This window comes from Lepus europaeus, chromosome 19, assembly GCF_033115175.1.
Source record: "Lepus europaeus isolate LE1 chromosome 19, mLepTim1.pri, whole genome shotgun sequence".
Lineage (NCBI taxonomy): Eukaryota > Metazoa > Chordata > Mammalia > Lagomorpha > Leporidae > Lepus > Lepus europaeus.
In genome coordinates, this window is record NC_084845.1 from 53,624,941 (window position 1) to 53,643,637 (window position 18,697).

General features: G+C 62.1%; 3 protein-coding genes across 6 annotated transcripts; 2 read left to right on the forward strand and 1 right to left on the reverse strand.

Moving 5' to 3' along the window:
- Window positions 1-158: 158 nt before the first annotated feature.
- EXOC3L1 (exocyst complex component 3 like 1) lies at window positions 159-10,856 on the reverse strand. Of its 2 annotated transcripts, none has more exons than XM_062176718.1 (14): window positions 10,743-10,856; window positions 5,303-5,375; window positions 4,955-5,130; window positions 4,659-4,878; window positions 2,855-3,467; window positions 2,658-2,775; window positions 2,427-2,552; window positions 2,247-2,347; window positions 1,953-2,063; window positions 1,121-1,250; window positions 869-991; window positions 633-785; window positions 435-559; window positions 159-348 (listed from the first exon to the last, which is right to left on the reverse strand). In XM_062176718.1, exons 1-14 carry the CDS (start codon window positions 10,803-10,805, stop codon window positions 159-161), a joined length of 2,322 nt encoding a protein of 773 aa, XP_062032702.1. In that variant the 5' UTR covers window positions 10,806-10,856. The 2 variants fall into 2 exon arrangements, with proteins under 2 accessions (XP_062032702.1, XP_062032703.1); XM_062176719.1 differs by lacking the exon at window positions 10,743-10,856 and adding an exon at window positions 5,653-5,809.
- On the forward strand, window positions 7,691-13,692 carry E2F4 (E2F transcription factor 4). The gene is made up of 10 exons (XM_062176728.1): window positions 7,691-7,833; window positions 8,228-8,337; window positions 8,859-9,020; window positions 9,264-9,307; window positions 9,964-10,025; window positions 10,251-10,548; window positions 10,853-11,059; window positions 12,459-12,506; window positions 12,700-12,744; window positions 12,826-13,692. Exons 1-10 carry the CDS (start codon window positions 7,699-7,701, stop codon window positions 12,939-12,941), a joined length of 1,227 nt encoding a protein of 408 aa, XP_062032712.1. The 5' UTR covers window positions 7,691-7,698; the 3' UTR covers window positions 12,942-13,692.
- Window positions 13,693-13,882: 190 nt separating this feature from the next.
- ELMO3 (engulfment and cell motility 3) lies at window positions 13,883-18,675 on the forward strand. 3 transcript variants are annotated; one of them, XM_062176720.1, is made up of 20 exons: window positions 13,883-13,946; window positions 14,056-14,160; window positions 14,308-14,348; window positions 14,432-14,504; window positions 14,686-14,736; window positions 14,882-15,051; window positions 15,139-15,238; window positions 15,329-15,480; window positions 15,565-15,643; window positions 15,743-15,793; window positions 15,880-16,002; window positions 16,093-16,212; window positions 16,292-16,604; window positions 16,710-16,846; window positions 16,940-17,103; window positions 17,195-17,307; window positions 17,390-17,494; window positions 17,598-17,680; window positions 17,766-17,852; window positions 17,951-18,675. In XM_062176720.1, exons 2-20 carry the CDS (start codon window positions 14,083-14,085, stop codon window positions 18,161-18,163), a joined length of 2,253 nt encoding a protein of 750 aa, XP_062032704.1. In that variant the 5' UTR covers window positions 13,883-13,946; window positions 14,056-14,082; the 3' UTR covers window positions 18,164-18,675. The 3 variants fall into 3 exon arrangements, with proteins under 3 accessions (XP_062032704.1, XP_062032706.1, XP_062032705.1); XM_062176722.1 differs by having other exon boundaries at window positions 13,907-14,160; window positions 16,292-16,393; window positions 16,496-16,604; XM_062176721.1 differs by having other exon boundaries at window positions 13,914-13,946; window positions 14,061-14,160.
- Window positions 18,676-18,697: the final 22 nt, after the last annotated feature.

Genomic DNA, 18,697 nt, shown 5'->3' on the forward strand with positions numbered 1-18,697 from the left:
CTCCGGCGTGCGAGGACTGGAGCCAGGACATCCCAGATGTGGACACCCTAACCCCAGCGGGCACCTGTATTTTCTCCCCACTTCCCCAACACACACAGATTGCAGGCACACGGGGGAGGGGGCATGGATTTCTTTATTCCGCAGGCTGACCGGCGGCGTCAGGCGCAGGGCCCCGAGGGGAGGCAGGAAGATGCAGAGGGCGTGGGCGCCGGCACGAGGCTGAAGAGGGCCCGGCGGCCCGTGGGGGACGAGGGCGGCGGGCCCGCCTGCAGGGAGCTGAGCGCGGCCTGGCGCTGCTCCCGGGAGACGTCCCCGCGCAGATCCAAGAGGGCGGAGACGTGGTCCTCGCTGCGGGGGCGTCGGGAAGGTGCGTCAGCCCCACCCGGCCCCCCCACCCCGAGCGCCTCCTCCCTCCCCTCCCGCCGCCCCCGCACCTCACGTCGGGAAACTGCTGCCGCAGGCCAGCCACCTCGAGGCCGAGTAGTGCGGGGTCGCGGAGGCTCAGCAGCTCCCTTAGCGCGAGCAGCACCGGCGCGCAGTGCGCGCTCTCCTCCAGGCCCTGCGCACGTCGGCATAGGGTCCGGCCATGGCCCTCGGCCCCCGGCCCCTCCGCCCGCCCCACGAGCTCTTACCAGACCCAGGAACAGCTCGCGGAGCTGGGCGGCGTCGTGCTGCAGGCGCTCGGCCGCCTGGGCCCGCTGTTCAGCGCCGCGGCACACGAGGCGGCCCTGCATCAGCGCGCGCAGGTACTGCAGCACCACGGCGCGCTCCACCTCGGCCAGCAGCTGCTGGGGCAAGGCGATCGCGTGGGTGCAGGTCACCTTTCTCCTGCGCGCTGCCCCTGTCCCACTTTTCTCCCCCGACGCACCTGCACCGCCGGGTTCCGCACGCGCCAGAAGTCCCGGCAGAAGCGCGCCGTGCGCTCGCACACGCCGTCCAGCAGCTCCGAGCTCGACAGCCACTGGCGCGAGGGCAGAGCCGCGAACAGGGGCTGCGGGAGGCGTGGGGCGAAGGTGGGGCTGGAAAAAAGACCCAGACCCAGGCACTCCCCGCGGAGAACCACGCACCCACGCTGTTTCTTCACCGCCAACCTCATCTCGAGACCCCAAGGAGGCCTCACCTGGAGCTCCACCAGCAGCGCCTCCAACACCAGGCGACAGATCCTCCTCTGCAGCTCGTCCAGCGCGGCTTCTACCGGAGCCAAGGCTCCTGGAGCCGCCCCGTCCGGCTGTAGCACCGACACCGAGGAGCTGGACGGACCAAAAAATTCGCTTCAGGACCAAGGCCAAGGCCCGCACGGCCCTCCGCTGTCCGGCAGCTCGGGCGCCACCTCGTGGCAGGAGTGTGTGGCCGCTCCCACACTTGGGAAAGTCTTGAGATGCGGATTAAAGCTGGGGGCGGGGGCGGAGGGCTCTCTGTGACCTAGAAGAAGGGACACAGCCCAGCGGAACCTGCCTCTGTGTGGCCTTGAACAAGTTATTCTTTAGATTTCTGTTTCCTTGTCCGTCGGGGGAGGGAGTTCATCTCAGCCAGGAGGGAATAAAAAACCATTATCACCTGTTCTCCCTGCCCTCATCCAAGAGGAAGAGAATTTTTTGTTTTGCGCACAGCTGTGACCCTAGACACTACTTGGCACCGAGTGGGGGCTTTGATGAATATTTGCTGAGCGGATAAATGAATAATTGGCACCCATCCCAGGGTCTGGGGTACAGACTTCACATCCACCATCTCGTGTGATTCTCAGAACATTCCATTGTTGCCCACAGAATACTCGCGAGAAAAGTGAGACTCAGAGAGATTAGGTAACTCACCCAAGGTCACACAGCTCATAATTAGCAGAACTAGGACTGGAACCCCAGAGTTCTGTGAATCTAAAGTTCTGGGTGGCCAGGAGCGGGCTGGGTCCACAGGTAGTAGGTACTCAGTAGGGGGTGGGAGGGGCCTTTTGGTACCTGAGTGCTGATTGGTGGTTGAGGGCAGCCAGGAGGTAGGACACGTACTGAGGGGCGGTGGCTTCCCCCCTGAGGTGGTCTCTGGAGAACCGGATGAGAGCGTCGCTGAAGCTGCAAAGGATAGAGTGGCTTCCGTGCTGGCTGCTGCTACTGTGCCCCCACAGCCCCAGGCCTGGGGACTCCTGCCCCCTCCTCCACAATGCCCAAGTCGTTTTTCACCCACTGGCGCATCTTAAACACTCAGAGCCCCTGGGGACCCCCCCCCCCGGGGGCAAAGGGCAGGACTGGGCAGACCTCCTCAGGAATACACCCAGTTCTGACAGCGCCATGCTGTGCACCCGCCGCTGCAGGGACTCGCTGACCAGGCTGCTCACTCGAATGTTCTCATCCAGGATCTACGGGCAGGGAAGGCCACCATCAGCAACGCTCCTCACCCTGCCCCCTTTCCCCTTGCCCTGGCTGCCTCCTACCCACCTGCAGCACGATGGCTGGCATTGGTGAGTGGTAAAAGCCAGCCAGGTCTGTGTTGGGCTCCTGCTCCCGGTGCCACTCAGCTACCTCCCCATCCAGCGCCTTCTGCATCCACGGGATTACATTTGCCTAGGGGAAGGAGTGAGGGACAGCAGGAGGTGGCAGGGCACAGGCGCTCAGTTCTACAGAGGCCCAAGGCTGCTGGGCACTTTCTCTGGATCCACAACTACTTACCTGAACTTGGGCCACAAACGTTGCCTCCAACTGCTCGATGTCCTCCAAGGCCAGCAGGGGCTCTAGCTGGGACACGTCAGCCTCAGGTCCCAACTCCAGGCCCCCCATCATCTCCTGTCTGGAGATCGGTGGCTCGGCATCATGCTGAGCCCCCAGCCTCGGATCTCCCCACTTCCCACAGCCACAGGGGCACTGACCCCAGGTACACGTGCAGTGCCCAGTGCAGCAAGGCGAAGGCATCGGCAGCTCCCAGTACAGGCCCTGCAAGGAGTTGCTGCAGGCAGCGGCGGAGGCCGCTGTGCAGGGTGTGGGCCCACAGCTGGACCACGTTGTAGTGTGGCGGGCAGCAGGGTGCGACCAGTGCCTCCGCTGTGGCCAGCTCCGCAGGCAGGGCTACCCGCAGAGCCTCCAGCCACCCTGCTAGGGCCCCTGGCCCCGGCAGCAGAGGCGGTGCAAAGTGGGTCTGCTGCAGGCCCTCCTGCAGTGCCCGCAGAAAGCGCTGCCTCCAGTCCCGAGGGGCCTGCCCTGTGCCAGGTGCACGCCCAGCCTCCACCTCTGCTACACGCACGGCTGCCACCAGCAGGGCTGGGTTCTCCCGTGCCAGCTGCCCTGCAGCCCCCGCAGCTGCCTCCACAGCCTGGCCCAGTGCCTCCGCCAGGAGGCCCAGCCCCTGGAAGACGGGCAACTCCAGGCCTCCCAGGGGAGCCCACGTCTCCTCCTGCAGCTGCTCCAGCTCCCGCAGGCTCACGTATGCCTCCAAGAGTCGTTGGGCATCAATCAGGCTCTGGGTGTGGACCACAGCTGCTGGCACTGAGGAGAGAGAAGATGAGACAGCCCCGGGGTACAGGCCTCCTCCCTGTGCGGTGGGTGTGACATGACACTGAGGTCCTGAGCCAGGGACTGTGTACAAAATAGTTCAAACCCAGGGGCTAGCCCTCCGGTGCAGAGGCTCAGGCTGCCGCTTGGGACACCTGAATCATATCAGAGTGCCAGCTGCAGGCCTGCGTGCTGTTTCCCGTCCAGCTCCCTGCTCATGAGCCTGGAAAGCTGCAAATGACGGCTCAAGTATTTGAGTCCCTGTCCTCCATATGGGAGAGCTCCTGGCTCTTGGCTTCAGCCTGGTCCAGCACCAGCTGTTGCACCATTTGGGGGGTGGATCAGCAGATGGAAGCTCACTCTCTCTCCCTCTCTTCTCCCTCTCTTACTCTGCCTTTCAAATACATAAATCCTTTATTTCAGTACAGTAGAGCGTCAGCCAATCTGAAAAGCTCCAGGGAAAGTTCTGGAGGCCGGGTGGGTCAGGTGTGCATCCTCCAGCTAAGGGAACACAAAGAAGCTGAGGGTCCTAAAGGGAAGTCAGGAGGAGCTCAGAAGCCACGCTGGCGACTTGTCACCACCCTGTTAGGGAAGTATGTATTGACAGCCAGGGCGGGCCCCGCACAGTGGCACAGTGGAGTAAGCTGCCGCTTCTAATGCCAGTGTCCCATATGGGCGCTGGTTTGAGTCCTGGCTGCTCTACTTTCCATCCTGCTCCCTGTTAATGTGCCTGGGAAAGCAGCAGAAGATGGCCCAAGGACTTGAGTCCCTGCCAGCCATGTGGGAGACCCAGATGGAGTCCCAGACATTGTAGCCTAGCATTGTAGCCTTTTGGGGATGGAAGATTCTCTCTCTCTCTCTCTCTCTCTCTCTCTCTCTCTCTCTCTCCCTCTGCCTCTGCCTCTGCCTCTGCCTCTCTGTAACCCTGCCTTTCAAATAAATAAACAAATCTTTAAAAACAAACCACAGAGCCTCCTGACTGGGTGTTTGTCCTGCTCAACTAGCCTGTGCTTGACCACCCTAGGATAGGCTGACTCTGCGGCCTGCTTCCTGGGCCATCTGAAGCCTGGGCTACTCTCTGGGAGCTGCCTGGTTGGTCTCTGCATGCAGTCTCTTCCCCAGTGCCCCAGAGCCTTGACCAATGTTGGGTGTACGTGGACCAACCCAGGGTTCCTGTACACTCACCTGCCTGCAGCCGGGGCAGCAACTGAGACAGGACCTGCAGTTGCTTGTGCTGGGAAACCTGCTCCCGCAGGGGCTCGAGGGTCTGTGAGACTTGGGCCATGTCCTGGAGCAACCCGTGCGCCTGGCTCAGGGCCTCCCGTGTCCCCTGCACAGCCTCAAGGGCCCGGCTCAGCTGCCACATGCCAGTCTGCACACCTTCCAGGTATGACTGTACCGCCGACTGTGGACAGGTGTCAGTGAGGCCTGGCCAGCCCCACAGCCCACCCCTGGCACCGCTGCCCTCCCGCCCTGCCCACCTTAATTCGTGCTTCCAGGGAGCAGGTGCGCTGCATCTCACGGCTGCGGTACTGGCCCAGCCTGGCCAGCTGCTCCGGCCGGTAGAAGATGCCAGAGGCCCACTTGAGCGCCGCGCCCCGGGCCAGCTGTTCCGCTCTCTCCTGCTCTGGCCACTCAGGCCCCGGGCAGGAAGAGCCTGGACAGCTGAGTCAGTTAGGGAGGGCCGGCGGGAAGCGGTCGCTAAACATGCACCTCAGCCCGCTCCCCTCACTGCCCTATGGAGCTCTAACCAGAACTGTCAGGGAGGACTCAACCCATCATCCCCATCACGCCCCCTACCCCCGTTGTCCACCGAGCAGGCCTCATACCTGGGGGAAGGACTGGCTGCATTTGGTCCTTGGCCACGGAGTCCATGGAAGGCCTGGAGGAGCCCGAGCTGAGCTGGGAGGAGGCGCAAGGGTGTGGGGTAGAGCAGGCAGAGTGGGTGCTCCTCAGAGCGGCTGCCTCTGTCTAGGCCCCTCTGGGGAGAAGGAGGAAGGTTCTTGCCCTGCCCCCTCAGGAGACAAGAGGGAGGCGTGCGTGCGTGATGGGGAGGCACCTGGGAGGCCTCCGCCCGCTGGGTTTCTCAGTGGTGCCTGCGGAGGCAGGGTGGGCTCAGTTCTCCGCTGAACCCTGTTCCTGCTCTGAGATCCCCAGGACGGTTTGCTGGAGAACTTACCAGACTTGAGCAAGCATCCAGTTCTCCCTCTTCTGCAAACGGCCTTGGCCTTGAGAACGGCCGTCTCCCCCAGCTGAGCCGGGCACTCAGAGCCAACCGGGCACGTAGCAGAATTCCTCTCCCCGAGGACGCTTCTCTCCCACTTCTCAGCCCAGAATCCCCTTCCTCCCGCCAAGCCCCTCCCTCCCCAAGGCAGAAAGGAAGGAAGCCGAGTCTCTGGCACTTTATTCCCAACAGGAAAAAGCATCTGGACTGGGGGGGGGGGGGCCTGGGTGCCACTTCCCTGAGGGGTGGGGGAGGGAGTGTACTCCCTGGGGTCCTCAAGTATCGCCCAGACCACCTGGGACCTCTGAGTGCTCAGGGCACAGATGCGTCCACCGGGCTAAGGGTGAAGTGTGCAGACGGAAGCAAACATCACAGCTGGGGCCTAGCATTGCTGCTTAGCCTGCATCCCGTGGAGGCTGCCCCACTTCCCATCCAGCTCCCTGCTCAGGCGCCTGGGAAGTCTCAGAAGATGGCTCAAGTGCTTGGGCCCCTGCCACCCACCTCGGAGAGCTGGATGAAGCTCCAGGCTCCTGGCTTGCAGCCATTTGGAGAGTGAACCAGCAGATGGGAGATCTCTTTCTCTCTCTCCCTCTCTCACTGTAATTCTACCTTTCAAATAAATAAATAAATCTTAAAAAGAAAAAAGAAAAAAAGCAAAAGCAAACAGCGGATGGGCCCCTCAGAGGAAGGGAGGAAGGGTGTGCTTCTGTAGAGGGTGAGGGGGCAGGTGCTGTGGTGCGGGGGCCCGGTGGGTGACAGCAGGACAGGGCCCTGATACCTTGAGAATCACAGGAAGCCGGGGAGGAGACTACAGGGTGTTGATAACATGTGGACATTCAGCGCATGAGCCAAACCCACCGTCCAGGAGTTCAGGCCAGAGATCCCCATTTGCCCGGCCAGCAGGAGTGCCCATTGCTGCCGCTTCTGCTCTTAGCCAGTATTGGAGTGGGCAGCCCGGGCCCCCCGCCTGGGTGGAGGCACCCCAGAAGGGGAGGTGGGCTGAGGCCTCTGCTGTAACTACCTCTGCCCAGCTGTGCTTGTCTCCATGTGGGGCCCTCATAGTCAGGGAAATCCCTGTCCCAAAGGCTGTTTCCCAGAGAACCTTGCAGCAACGGTAAAGTCGTAAAGCGACATGAGCAGGTACCCAATGCCTCCTTCTCGCCAGGTGCTGCTCCGGGACTTTACTTACGGGGAGAGATGAGTGACATCTCCGCCTTGTCCGAGAAGTGACTCTGGTCCCAAGGCCTCTGAGTGCTGTAGTGTGGAGCTAAGAGCAGGATGAGGTTGGGACCAGGGAAGGGGGTGGGGATGGGGAGACATGCAAAACTAGGTGTAGTGAGTGCCTGCTGTGGGACCAGGACACTGGAGCAGCCTTTAGCAGCAGGTTTGTTAATTTTTTAAAAACTATTTTACTTATTTTCATTTTATTTTGAAGGCAGAGGGAGAGAGAAACAGAGACTTCCATCCGCTGGTTCACTCCCCCAAATGCCCACAACAGCCAGCCTGGGCCAGAATGAAGCCAGGAGCCAGCAATTCCATAAGGGACTCCCACGTGGGTGGCAGAGACCCAAGGACTTGAGCCATTGAGAATCAGGTTGGGAGGAGCAGGCTGGGTTTATCAGGTGGTGTGGTATACTTTCCCCCATCTTGGGAATTAGTGGTGTTGGGGGCACATTGGCAAGGAAGGTTCCAGTAGCTTCCCATTCTCTACCGCCGGGACTGCGCGACCTCCACCACATCGTCCCCAGCTTGCTGGTCCATTCTCCCTGGAACACAGGGTTGTTTTCGTCTTCTTGGGCGGCTGGATATTTGCTGATGGTCCCCGAAGTTTTGCGTCCGTGTCCGTAGACAGGAATTGCGACAGATGCCCTGGAAGGGCGTGAGGCGGAAGCGGAAGTAGCGACGCTAGCTCCGGCGGCCGGGTGGCCAGGAACGGAAGCGGAAGTGGCGGCGGCGCCGGCCTGGCCTGGCCTGGCTGAGGGGAGGCGGCGGGCGGGCGCGATGGCGGAGGCCGGGCCGCAGGCGCCGCCGCCCCCGGGCACCCCCAGCCGGCATGAGAAGAGCCTGGGGCTTCTTACCACCAAGTTCGTGTCACTTCTGCAGGAGGCCAAGGACGGCGTGCTTGACCTCAAGCTGGTGTGGCCCGGGCTCCAGGGCGACAGGGGGGATGGTGGACCAGGCCGGAGTCGATAGCGGGAACCCCCGGGGCGGCCTGCCTGAGTCCTGGCGAGTGCCGGCTGCCATCCGTGTGCCTTCTCGCTGTTTCATTCATTCAGCCGGGGGCCATCGGGCCGTGCTCGGGGCTGCAGGTGCTGGTCCTCGTGGCCTCCCTGGCCGGCGTGGGGGAGAAGAGCATTAGGACTTTGCTTCGTTTGCCGTGCCGGATCTCCTTCCAGCTCGCGCCCCTGAGCCGCTGTAGTGCTTGGGAGGCCTGATAGGCCTGGGCCCCGGGCCCCCCCACAGCCCAAATCCGGCGTAGCTGGGGTTACACCTGCGGTGAGGACTGAGCGTTCTCTGTTCTGTCCGCCAGGCAGCTGACACCCTAGCTGTGCGCCAGAAGCGGCGGATTTATGACATTACCAACGTGTTGGAAGGTATTGGGCTGATTGAGAAGAAATCCAAGAACAGCATCCAGTGGAAGTGAGTGGGGGTGTCTGGGAGGGCAGTAGGGCCTCCTGCTCCGGAGGATCAGGGGTGCGGGGTGGAGGGAGCAGCAGGGACCTGGGGCCCCCAGTGGCCAGCGCTGCTCTCAGCCCCGCTCCCGGGCTCAGGGCGTGGGGTGGAGGGAGCAGCAGGGCCCCGGGGCCCCGAGTGGCCGGCGCCACGCTCAGCCCCGCTCCAGGGCTCAGGGCGTGGGGTGGGGGGAGCAGCAGGGACCCGGGGCCCCGAGTGGCCGGCGCTGCTCTCAGCCCCGCTCCCGGGCTCAGGGCGTGGGGTGGAGGGAGCAGCAGGGACCCGGGGCCCCGAGTGGCCGGCGCTGCTCTCAGCCCCACTCCCGGGCTCAGGGCGTGGGGTGGGGGGAGCAGCAGGGACCCGGGGCCCCCAGTGGCCGGCGCTGCTCTCAGCCCCGCTCCAGGGCTCAGGGCGTGAGGTGGGGGGAGCAGCAGGGACCCGGGGCCCCGTGTGGCCGGCGCCGTGCTCAGCCCCGCTCCCGGGCTCAGGGGCGTGGGGCCTGGCTGCAACACCCGGGAGATTGCCGACAAGCTGATCGAGCTCAAGGCAGAGATCGAGGAGCTGCAGCAGCGGGAGCAGGAGCTGGACCAGCACAAGGTGTGGGTGCAGCAGAGCATCCGGAACGTCACGGAGGACGTGCAGAACAGCTGATATCCTCCTGGTCTGGCTGGCTTTGCCCGCGGTGCCCTGGGCCCTGTTCCTCTTGGGGAGGTGGTCCCGCAGCCTCTGGCCAGGTCCCAGCCGCAGACTCCCTCTTCGAGCCTCCCCCCATGCAGTCGTGGCTGTGGACCCCAGACCCCAGGCCCCAGCGCTTTTCCCCCGGGCTTGTGTGTCAGAGCTTTGCTAAAGGGCGAGTCTCTGTAGTCCGCAGCCGCTTTCCTTAACCCCCACACCTTGGCCTACGTGACTCATGAGGACATCTGCAGATGCTTTGCTGGTGAGTGGAGCCTGGGCTGCGGGGAGAGGGGGCCGGGGCTGGGCTGTGCTCAGTGCCCAAGGAGAGTTCTGTCTCAGGAGGGTTCCTGGGCCTGCCCAGAGAGAAACCAGGCAGGGTAAGTCTACAGTTTGAGGGCCCCGGGCACTCGGAGGCCAGCTCCGCACAGGCGAGAATCTTGGCTTGGCTCCCTGCTGGTGCTCGAGTCTTTGCTGTGCCCTGGGTTTGGCTTCTGGGCGTGACAGAGGCACAGGGAGTGGAGAGTCTCCACGCGTGTGCAGCTGTGCACGCTCTTGCACGCGTGTTTCCTACTTGCAGTCAGTCTGGTTCTTTCTCCCTCTTGTATCTCTCGGGCTAGTCCTAGAAAAGGGACTTTCCTTGGCTGTAACACCCGTACGTAGGGGTCAGCCCCATCCATGGACAAGTGAGGTGCCCGTGACCAGCAGTCTCTCACTTCATGCGTTGGAACCCAGGTTTCCTCGTTACTGACCCTGGGCCCTCAGGGAGAGCAAAGCTTTAGTTCTGTCACAGCCACTGTGGATGAAGCAAACTCCCCGTCCCTCAGACACCATGATCTGCTTCCCTCCAGGGGGTAGATACCTCCGTTTCCAGCTCAGATTGAGCTCCTGAGCCCTGACTTAGACTCCTTGTCATTCCAGGAGACACCCTCCTGGCCATCCGAGCCCCGTCGGGCACCAGCCTGGAGGTGCCCATCCCAGAGGTGGGTACACAGCCCAGGCAGGCAGGGTTGATTGAGGGCGGGTGCTGGCTGTGGAGCCTGATAAGTCCCGGGTGGGGCGGGCAGGGGGAGGCCCAGGGTTTGGGGTTATCTAGGAGGATGGGCAGCTCGGATGGGAGAGGACACTGTGGCCCTGACCCAAGGGCAGGGCGGAACCAGCCCTGCCTCCAGTGCTGCTCTTGCTCATCCCTTCCCACCCACCTCCAGGGTCTCAATGGGCAGAAGAAGTACCAGATTCACTTGAAGAGCGTGAGTGGCCCCATCGAGGTGCTGCTGGTGAATAAGGAGGCGTGGAGCTCCCCACCCGTGGCTGTGCCCGTGCCACCACCTGAAGATCTGCTCCAGAGTCCACCTGCTCTTTCTACCCCTCCGCCTCTGCCCAAGCCTGCCCCAGCCCAGCCCCAGGAAGCCTCACGGCCAAGCAGTCCCCAGCTGACGACCCCTGCCCCTGTATCGGGCAGTACCGACATTCAGGGGGTGGCCGACCCAGCAACTGAGATCACAGGTGAGACAACAGGCACCTTTGGGGGCCCAGGGCAGTGCTTCTGTGTGGAGTGCCATCCACAGAGTGGGAAGAGACATGGCAGGGGAACTGGCCTTTCTCTGGCCTTGTGGGGTAGGCAAGTGCTGCCTGAAGGGACATCTCCCTCCTATGGGCCTTGTGCCTGTATCTCCTTCAGTGACTCGTTTCCATGTTACCTTTTCTGGGGTGACTGCCAGTGCCTGATTCTCCTTGGGTCTGAGAACCAGGACTGTGGTCATCCTGGCCAGCCAAGCTCAGTGACCGCTTCCTGGGAATGTGGTTGCAGTGAGTGGTGGCCCTGGAACTGAGAGCAAGGACAGTGGTGAGCTCAGCTCCCTCCCCCTGGGCCTGACGACGCTGGACACCCGGCCACTACAGTCATCTGCCCTGCTGGACAGCAGCAGCAGCAGCAGCACCAGCAGCAGCACCAGCAGTTCGTCCGCACTCAACCCTTCTACCTCCTTTGAGCCTATCAAGGCAGACCCCACAGGCGGTGAGTATCTGCCCACCTAGGCCCCCCGGATGCCCGTGCAGCCCTAAATCACTCACAGAACTGGGGCTACAACTCAGCTCTCCTGTCCGCCCCTGCCTGTGTCTGGTGGTCAGAGTGGTGTCCTTTTTGTCCCTGTAGGACTAAATTTGACCCTCAAGCCCTGTTGCTACCCCTCGGAACCCCCTAACTCTGACCTCATTATTGACTCTTGCTCCTTTGTGTCCCCTCTCACCTTCCCTGTGTCCTCTCTGCCTGGGCTCCTTGAAAAAGTGATTCTCTGCCCGCCCCTCACCTTGGTCTCCCCGTCACCCTCAGGTTGCAGCTGTCTCCCTCTGCTGCAGCACCACAGAGCTGCGGTGCTTCCACTCCCTGTGGCTGCTCTTTCCTCCTTCTGCTCTCGGCTCTTCTCTTTGATCTCCTGGTGCTTCCCAGGTCACTGTCCCACTCCAGAGTGGGGCGCACTCCAGCTCTGGGTAGATGAGTCCACAGCCTCTGTTTAGCCTGATCACACCTCTCTGTCCACCTGCCAGTCCCTGCCCATCTAACGGATACTTCATTCTCATGTGGCCCCAACTGAGTTCACTTCCCTCCTGAAACTTGCTTTTCCACCTCTGTGCACATCCTCCAATTGGCTCCAGTCATCCAGGCCTGACACCTGCCTGTCAGTTCATCTCCCTCCCTCTTCTCTTCTGCCTTCTGTGGCCCACCCCAGGCCAGCTCGGTGCGGTCTAGCCCAGCCGTCTCCTTCCATCCCTCTCGCTTCCTCACACTCAGGATGACTCTTGGCCACTTGGCTTCTTCAGCGTCTTCCTCTCTACCCCAACTGATAGAAGGTTCCTTCTGAGATGCAAGCTGGATGTGGCATCTCCTTTTACAAAAGTACCTTTAGTGGCTCCCCAAGGCCCATGGATACACTCTTGAGTTTCTAAGCCTTACCTCTGAAGCCTCTCCTGGTCTTCTCCAGTTCCGTTTTCTGCTTCCTGCGTACGTCCTGTCAGAGTTAGAATAGAGTCGTCACCCTGTAGTACAGCCTCTTTTGAAATCTCCGCCTCTGCCTCTGCTGGGTGACCTGAGCCAGAGCCTGGTCTCTGAGCCTGACAGGCGGCAGGGGTGGGCGTGGCTGGGTCCTCTTCCCTCAGGCAGGGTGTGCACGCTGAACCAGAAAGGAGGCTGCCGGTTAACAGTGCCTGAGTTAGCAAGGATGTACTGGTCACCTGCAGTGTGCCTTTGGTACCTTGGGCTCAGCACTGAGGAATTGGGGTTCAGCAGGGGAAGCATCAGATAGTGCCAGCTTGGCCTGGGGCAGAGCTGCGTCTCTTCAGATGGGTGGAGCCCCAGGCTGGGGGGTACAGTGAGACCAGCTGGCCCACTGTGCCTTGAGCATGGCCTTGTCTTTCAGTTCTGGAACTCCCTAAAGAGCTGTCAGAGATCTTCGATCCCACACGAGGTAGGCTATCTCTTGCCTGGGGCTGGGGGTGAGGGTCCTCTGGCTGTTTTCTTGCCTTTCTTAGTACCAAGCACTAAGGGCAAAGGGTATAAAGCTTCAGATGAGGTAGTGGGGGTCCCACTCAAGGGCTTTGGTGCGTGGAGAGGCCGGAGCCCAGAGCCAGAGTATAACTGAGCTCTCTCTCCTTTCCCAGAGTGTATGAGCTCAGAGCTGCTGGAGGAGTTGATGTCCTCGGAAGGTGGGTGTGGGTGTGGGTGGAGGGCTGGGCAGCTGCTGGGTGGGGCCTTGGCCCAGGGCCTCAGCCTAGTGCTCTCTGCAGTGTTTGCCCCCCTCCTCCGTCTTTCTCCGCCCCCTGGAGACCACGATTACATCTACAACCTGGACGAGAGTGAAGGTGTCTGTGACCTCTTTGATGTGCCTGTTCTCAACCTCTGACTGACAAGGGACATGCTGTGTGTGGCTGGGACCCAGACTCTCTGACCTGGGGACCCCCTCCCCCCACCCCTGCATAGCTTGAGAACCACAGACGCCTGGCTTCCCAGCCCTCCCTCACTGCAGTTTTGGCCACAACTCCCACTCATGCATTGGCACTTGTACCGTGCTACAGAGCAGGAGAAAGGGGCTCCGCCCCCTCCACCGTGGAGCCAAAGTGTTCACCTGTCCTTCCCCGGAGCCTTCCCGAGCCCAGGCTCCACTGCCACCCAGTGGCACAGGCCTGCCTTCCCCTCCCCCAGGGCACCTTGTCCAGCCCCTCCCCCCTAGGAGGGAAGCAGGGGTGGAACTGGATACCAGCACCACTCCCAGCTTCCTCTGCTGCTTCCTGCCCTGACCCCCAGCTCCTCGTGGACCTCTCACGTGCCCCCTTCCTGCCGGGCCCCAAGCCCTGAGAACCTGCAGGTGAGGGTGGGGGTGCGAAGGAGAAGGAACAGAGGTCTCCTGCTAGGAGTCTGAGTGGGTAGTCCCTGAGGATTGGCCCAACCTCCTGCTGTCCCATAGCCTCCCCACTTCCATTTATTCATTTGCCCTCATTTAGAGCCATTTGCAGAGATTTAGAAAGATTTACAGTGACGAATGGATTCCTATATAAAGATTATTTTTATACTTTTTGCAGCAAAAGGAAATTGTAATATTTGTACAGTGTCCAAGTGAATAAAGACCATGCCTAAGGCTATTTCTGACCTGGTTCTTTTGGGACCCTTCTGTGGAACTAGGCTGGATTGGTGGTGGGACTGGGTGGGTCGCCTTGCTGCAGTGGGAGGCAGGGGAGGTGCCTGCAGGCCTGCCCGCCCCGCCCCGACCTGCTGCACCTTGGAGAGGGGCGGGGCCACCTCGGCGGGGCGGGGCAGGGCAGGCGCCGTCCTACCCCGTACTCCAACCCGGAACTAGCCGCGGCTCCTTTGGGAAGGCCGCGGCGCTTCTCCAGGAGTGGGGGCCTGAGCCGTGAGTGCGGACCACTGGGGCCGGGTCGCGACAGAGGGCTGTACTCTTTACTCCCTGGGGCCGCAGGCCAGGTGCGCCATCAGTGGCACATTACACGGTCTGTGGACAGGGCAGGCGCCCACACCCTGGCTGGACCATGGCGCCCCCGCGGAACGTGGTGAAGATTGCCGTCCAGATGCGTGACGCCGTCCCGCAGCTCATCCAGCTGGACCAGGTCACTCGGCCTGTCCCGCCTGTCCCCACTACTGCCCAACTGCGGGTCGCCCCCATTTTTTCCTAGTAGCCCACCCCAACCTTCCCTCCGGTTCCTCCCTCCCTCTTCTCCACTCTTGGGCCCTGTGAGTGACTGCTCCACTTGCAGGCGAAGCCCCTTGGTGCTGTGCTGAAGGAGGTGTGCGACGCGTGAGTGCGGGCCAGGCCAGGGTGGGGGAAGGGCACAGGGAGGAGGTGCCCCTACCTGCCTCACTGAGCCTCCGCGGTTGCAGGTGGAGCCTGACTCACTCAGAGCGCTATGCCCTGCAGTTTGCTGATGGGCACAGGAAGTACATCACCGAGAATGTGAGTCCCCTCTCCCCCAGCCCCTACTCTACACCCTGTGACCCCTGGAGCCCACGGGCCGGTTCCTGGACTCCTCCCCTACCTGGAATGTGATCTTTTACTGACCCCCAGATCCTCCCTGACAACCTGCCTGGCCGTCCATCACCCCTGACTTTGCCTCCCTTTCTGCTGTCCTCTGCAGAACCGCACGGAGATCAAGAACGGCAGCATCCTGTGTCTCAGCACCGCCCCAGTAATGCCCCTCCTGGCCTGCCCTCTCCTTCCCTGCCCTCTGCTGGGCCTCTGGCCCCTGCCCAGCAGTGCCCCGCCTAGTGGACGCCCAGGTCCCCACACTTCCCTTCCCATCCTTACCTCTGCTCTGCTCCCGCCCCTGCCAGGACCTTGAGGCTGAGCGGCTCTTGGGTGGGCTGCAGAGTGGGAGCCGTGAAGGGCGCCGGGAAGCACTGAGGCACCTCGTCTTGCTGGCCTCAGACATGACCTTTGCCCAAGAGGTCATCAGTCGTGACGGGCTTCAGAGAGTAGGCACCATCATTGAGGATGGGGACGAGTGAGCACAGGGCTGTGGTGGGCTGAGGGACCTGGTGGGGCTCGGGGGTTCCGGCCTGATCCTGCTTAGTCCTAGCTGTCCCTCCAGCCTAGGAGAGGTGCTGGCCCTTGGGCTGAGGGCCTTCCTGGAGCTCATGGAGCACGGCGTGGTGTCCTGGGAGACGCTCAGCATCCCCTTTGTCAGGAAGGTGGGTGGGCTTTTCTGGGGGCAGCAGGTGGAGGTGGTGGGGGGAGAGCCAGGATCTGGCCTTCCATGGTGGTGCCACCCCTCCCCCCAGGTGGTAAGCTATGTGAACATTAACTTGATGGACGCCTCGGTGCAGCCTCTGGCCCTTCGGCTGCTGGAGAGCGTGACTTTGAGCAGCCCTGCCCTGGGCCAGCTGGTCAAGAGTGAGGTGCCACTGGATAGGCTGCTGGTGCACCTACAGGTGTAAGTCTCTCGGAGCAGGGGCCAGAGGAGGGCAGGGGCCAGACCTGGCATATTTGGCTGGACTCTCCCCTTGTCTCACCACAGGATGAACCAGCAGCTGCAAACCAAGGCCATGGCGCTGCTGACAGCCTTGCTGCAGGGGGCCAGCCCAGCTGAACGGAAAGTAAGTGTCCATCGCCGGCCAGGTGGAGGGCAGCCACTGGTGGGCGCTGTATTCCACTCTGGGGCTAAATCAACTGTGCCCCCTTCCCACTCCCCTTAGCACATGCTGGACTACCTGTGGCAGAGAAACTTCCGCCAGTTCATCTACAAGGTAGGAAGGGCAGGCCAGGGAGACCCCTCCCCACCCTCCCTTCCTGGTGGGCCCACACTCACTCTCCCGGCCGGGCTGTTCTCCAGAACATCATCCACAGTGCAGTGCCACTAGGTGACGAGATGGCTCATCACTTGTACGTACTGCAGGCCCTGACACTGGGGCTGCTGGAGCCGCGCATGCACACGCCACTGGACCCCTACAGCCAGGTGTGTGTCCAGCGAGGTACAAGGCTTGAGGTTGCTTGCAGCTTGGCCTTAAATCTGTGATCTTGACCCTTCCTCCAACGATGACCCCAGGAGCAGCGGGAACAGCTGCAGGCCCTGCGCCAGGCAGCCTTTGAGCCAGAGGGGGAGTCCCTGAGTGCCGACCGTCGTCGTTCCCTCTGTGCCCGGGAGTTCCGCAAGTTGGGCTTCACCGTGAGTGACCCCTCCCCAGCCAGGGCTGTGGTTCCAGAGAGTGGGGGCCCTCCTGAGCTGCCTCTGTCCCCTCCCACAGAACAGCAACCCAGCACAAGATCTGGAGCGTGTGCCTCCTGGCCTCCTAGCCCTGGATAACATGGTCTACTTCTCTAGACACGCACCCAGTGCCTACAGCCGGGTCAGTGAGAGGGCAGGGCGCCGACGGCAGCATGCACACCTAGGTAGGGTCCCCTTGGGGTTAGCCTTGACTTTACCCCGTTCTCTGCTCCCACCACTCCAGTTCGTGTTGGAGAACAGCAGCCGTGAGGACAGGCACGAGTGCCCCTTCGCCCGGAGCAGCATCCAGCTAACAGTGCTGCTGTGCGAGCTGCTCCGTGTTGGGGAGCCTTGTGAGTGGGACTGGGCGCAGTGAGTCTGGAAACAGGGACGGAAGGGCAGAGAGGGCCAGGGGCTGCATACTTTCTCCCTGAGCCCCTCCTGCCCCCCCGCTCCAGGTTCCGAGACAGCCCAGGACTTCTCGCCCATGTTCTTCGGCCAGGACCAGAGCTTCCATGAGCTTTTCTGCGTGGCCATCCAGCTGCTGAATAAGACCTGGAAGGAGATGCGGGCTACACAGGAAGACTTTGACAAGGTGACTGGGGGGCAAGCTGAGAGGCCAGGGTTGGGGCTGTTCCAGGTGGGGCCGCAGAGCTCAGGCCCTGAGCTGAACTTGGGGTGGCCCTAGGTCATGCAGGTGGTGCGGGAGCAGCTAGCCCGCACACTGGCCCTGAAACCCACCTCCCTGGAGCTCTTCCGAACCAAGGTGAACGCACTCACCTACGGGGAGGTGCTGCGGCTGCGGCAGACAGAGCGGCTACATCAGGAGGGCACTCTGGCTCCTCCCATACTGTGAGTCAGTGGGGACGGGTCCCTCGTCCCAGCACCCACCTCCTCTGCTTGCCCCAGGTCACTCTGGTCAGTGACACCCATTCCACCCCAGGGAGCTACGAGAGAAGCTGAAGCCAGAGCTCATGGGCCTGATCCGCCAGCAGCGTTTGCTCCGCCTCTGCGAGGGGACGCTTTTCCGCAAGATCAGCAGCCGGCGGCGCCAGGGTCTCTGACTGGGCAGAGGAGGGGGGGGTGCTGAGTGGGGGTCAGGCCCCCTCATTCGTCTCCCACTCCCCCCTTTCTCCAGACAAGCTGTGGTTCTGCTGCCTCTCCCCCAATCACAAGGTGCTGCAGTATGGGGACGTGGAAGAGGGCACCAGCCCACCCCCCGCAGAGAGCCTGCCTGAGCAGCGTAAGGAAGATGGGGCAGGAGTCCAACATCTGCTTTCCCAGACTGCCCCAGGTCCCCAGGGGCGTGTGCAGCTACAGTGATCAGCCTGTCTTTCTTCCCGCAGTCCCTGTAGCTGACATCAGGGGACTCCTGACAGGCAGGGACTGCCCCCATGTCCGGGAGAAGGGCTCAGGGAAGCAGAACAAGGTGAGTGTGGCAGGGCCGGGCTGCTTCCCACCTGTCCCTGCCTGCCTCCTTCCTTGCTCAGTGCCACACTGCCTTGCTTCCCCAGGACCTCTATGAGCTGGCTTTCTCAGTCAGCTATGACCGTGAGGAGGAAGAGGCGTACCTCAACTTCATTGCCCCCTCCAAACGGGAGGTGAGTATCTGGGCCAGACTGAGTTGGGCAATGGGCGGTGGGGGGTGGGGGGTGGGGCACAGATGGACTGGCCCTCACAGAGCTGGCTCGGTCCCCAGTTCCACCTCTGGATAGACGGGCTGAGTGCCCTTCTGGGCAGCCCCATGGGCAGTGAGCAGACACGGCTGGACCTGGAGCAGCTTCTGACCATGGAGACCAAGCTACGGTTGCTGGAGCTAGAGAACGTGCCCATCCCAGAGCGGCCACCCCCCATACCCCCGCCCCCCACCAACTTCAACTTCTGCTATGACTGCAGCATCACTGAACCTTGACAGTGAGGTTGGCCAAGGGCCCCAGCTGCCACCACCATGGCAGCCATGAAGGGTGGAGGGGAGAGAAATGCAGGCACTCTGACCAGCAGAAACTGAAGCAGAAATAAAGTCTGCTTGGCTCTCGGGTATGCGCTGAGCCGGCTCTGAACCTTGTGGGCCACGCCTATGACGGTGACAGTCTTCCCTTGTGCCTTCAGATTTAGCAAACTTGGACAGCCACAGTTGAGGGGCAGGTGTTCTGGGGGTTGGGGACAGGATGGGCTCCCTGAGTGCTCACAGAGAGGGGTGGCTTGCAGCCTGGAGGCACCAGTCAAGGGAGCCTCCATGACTCAGGCATCAAGCCGTCACTCCTGGGCCTGTCCGGGACTTGTGCTGGGGGAGGCTTCCACGTCCCCTGCCATGTGGAGAAGCTAAGAGCTGGCTGACAGGCCAGGGGGCAGCCTGTGGAGCTCTGGGCCAGCTGTGAGGAAGAGCTTGTCCGTGGGCCCTCTTCATGTGATCCCTCATCCTGGGCTGGGCCACTTCCCACTGACG

Bases quoted from the DNA above. Each gene is read 5' to 3' on its own strand.
- E2F4 (XM_062176728.1), top strand. From the start codon at position 7,699: ATGGCGGAGGCCGGGCCGCAGGCGCCGCCGCCCCCGGGCACCCCCAGC. The intron at 7,834-8,227 runs GTGTGGCCCGGG...TCTGTCCGCCAG, and splicing joins GCGTGCTTGACCTCAAGCTG to GCAGCTGACACCCTAGCTGT. The intron at 10,026-10,250 runs GTGGGTACACAG...ACCCACCTCCAG, and splicing joins TGGAGGTGCCCATCCCAGAG to GGTCTCAATGGGCAGAAGAA.
- EXOC3L1 (XM_062176718.1), bottom strand. From the start codon at position 10,805: ATGACCACAGTCCTGGTTCTCAGACCCAAGGAGAATCAGGCACTGGCA. The intron at 5,376-10,742 runs GTAACATGGAAA...GCCTCCTCCCAG, and splicing joins TGGCAGTCACCCCAGAAAAG to CTCAGCTCGGGCTCCTCCAG. The intron at 2,348-2,426 runs GTGGGTAGGAGG...CCCTGCCCGTAG, and splicing joins TGCCAGCCATCGTGCTGCAG to ATCCTGGATGAGAACATTCG.
- ELMO3 (XM_062176720.1), top strand. From the start codon at position 14,083: ATGGCGCCCCCGCGGAACGTGGTGAAGATTGCCGTCCAGATGCGTGAC. The intron at 14,349-14,431 runs GTGAGTGCGGGC...CCGCGGTTGCAG, and splicing joins CTGAAGGAGGTGTGCGACGC to GTGGAGCCTGACTCACTCAG. The intron at 17,853-17,950 runs GTGAGTATCTGG...CTCGGTCCCCAG, and splicing joins TTGCCCCCTCCAAACGGGAG to TTCCACCTCTGGATAGACGG.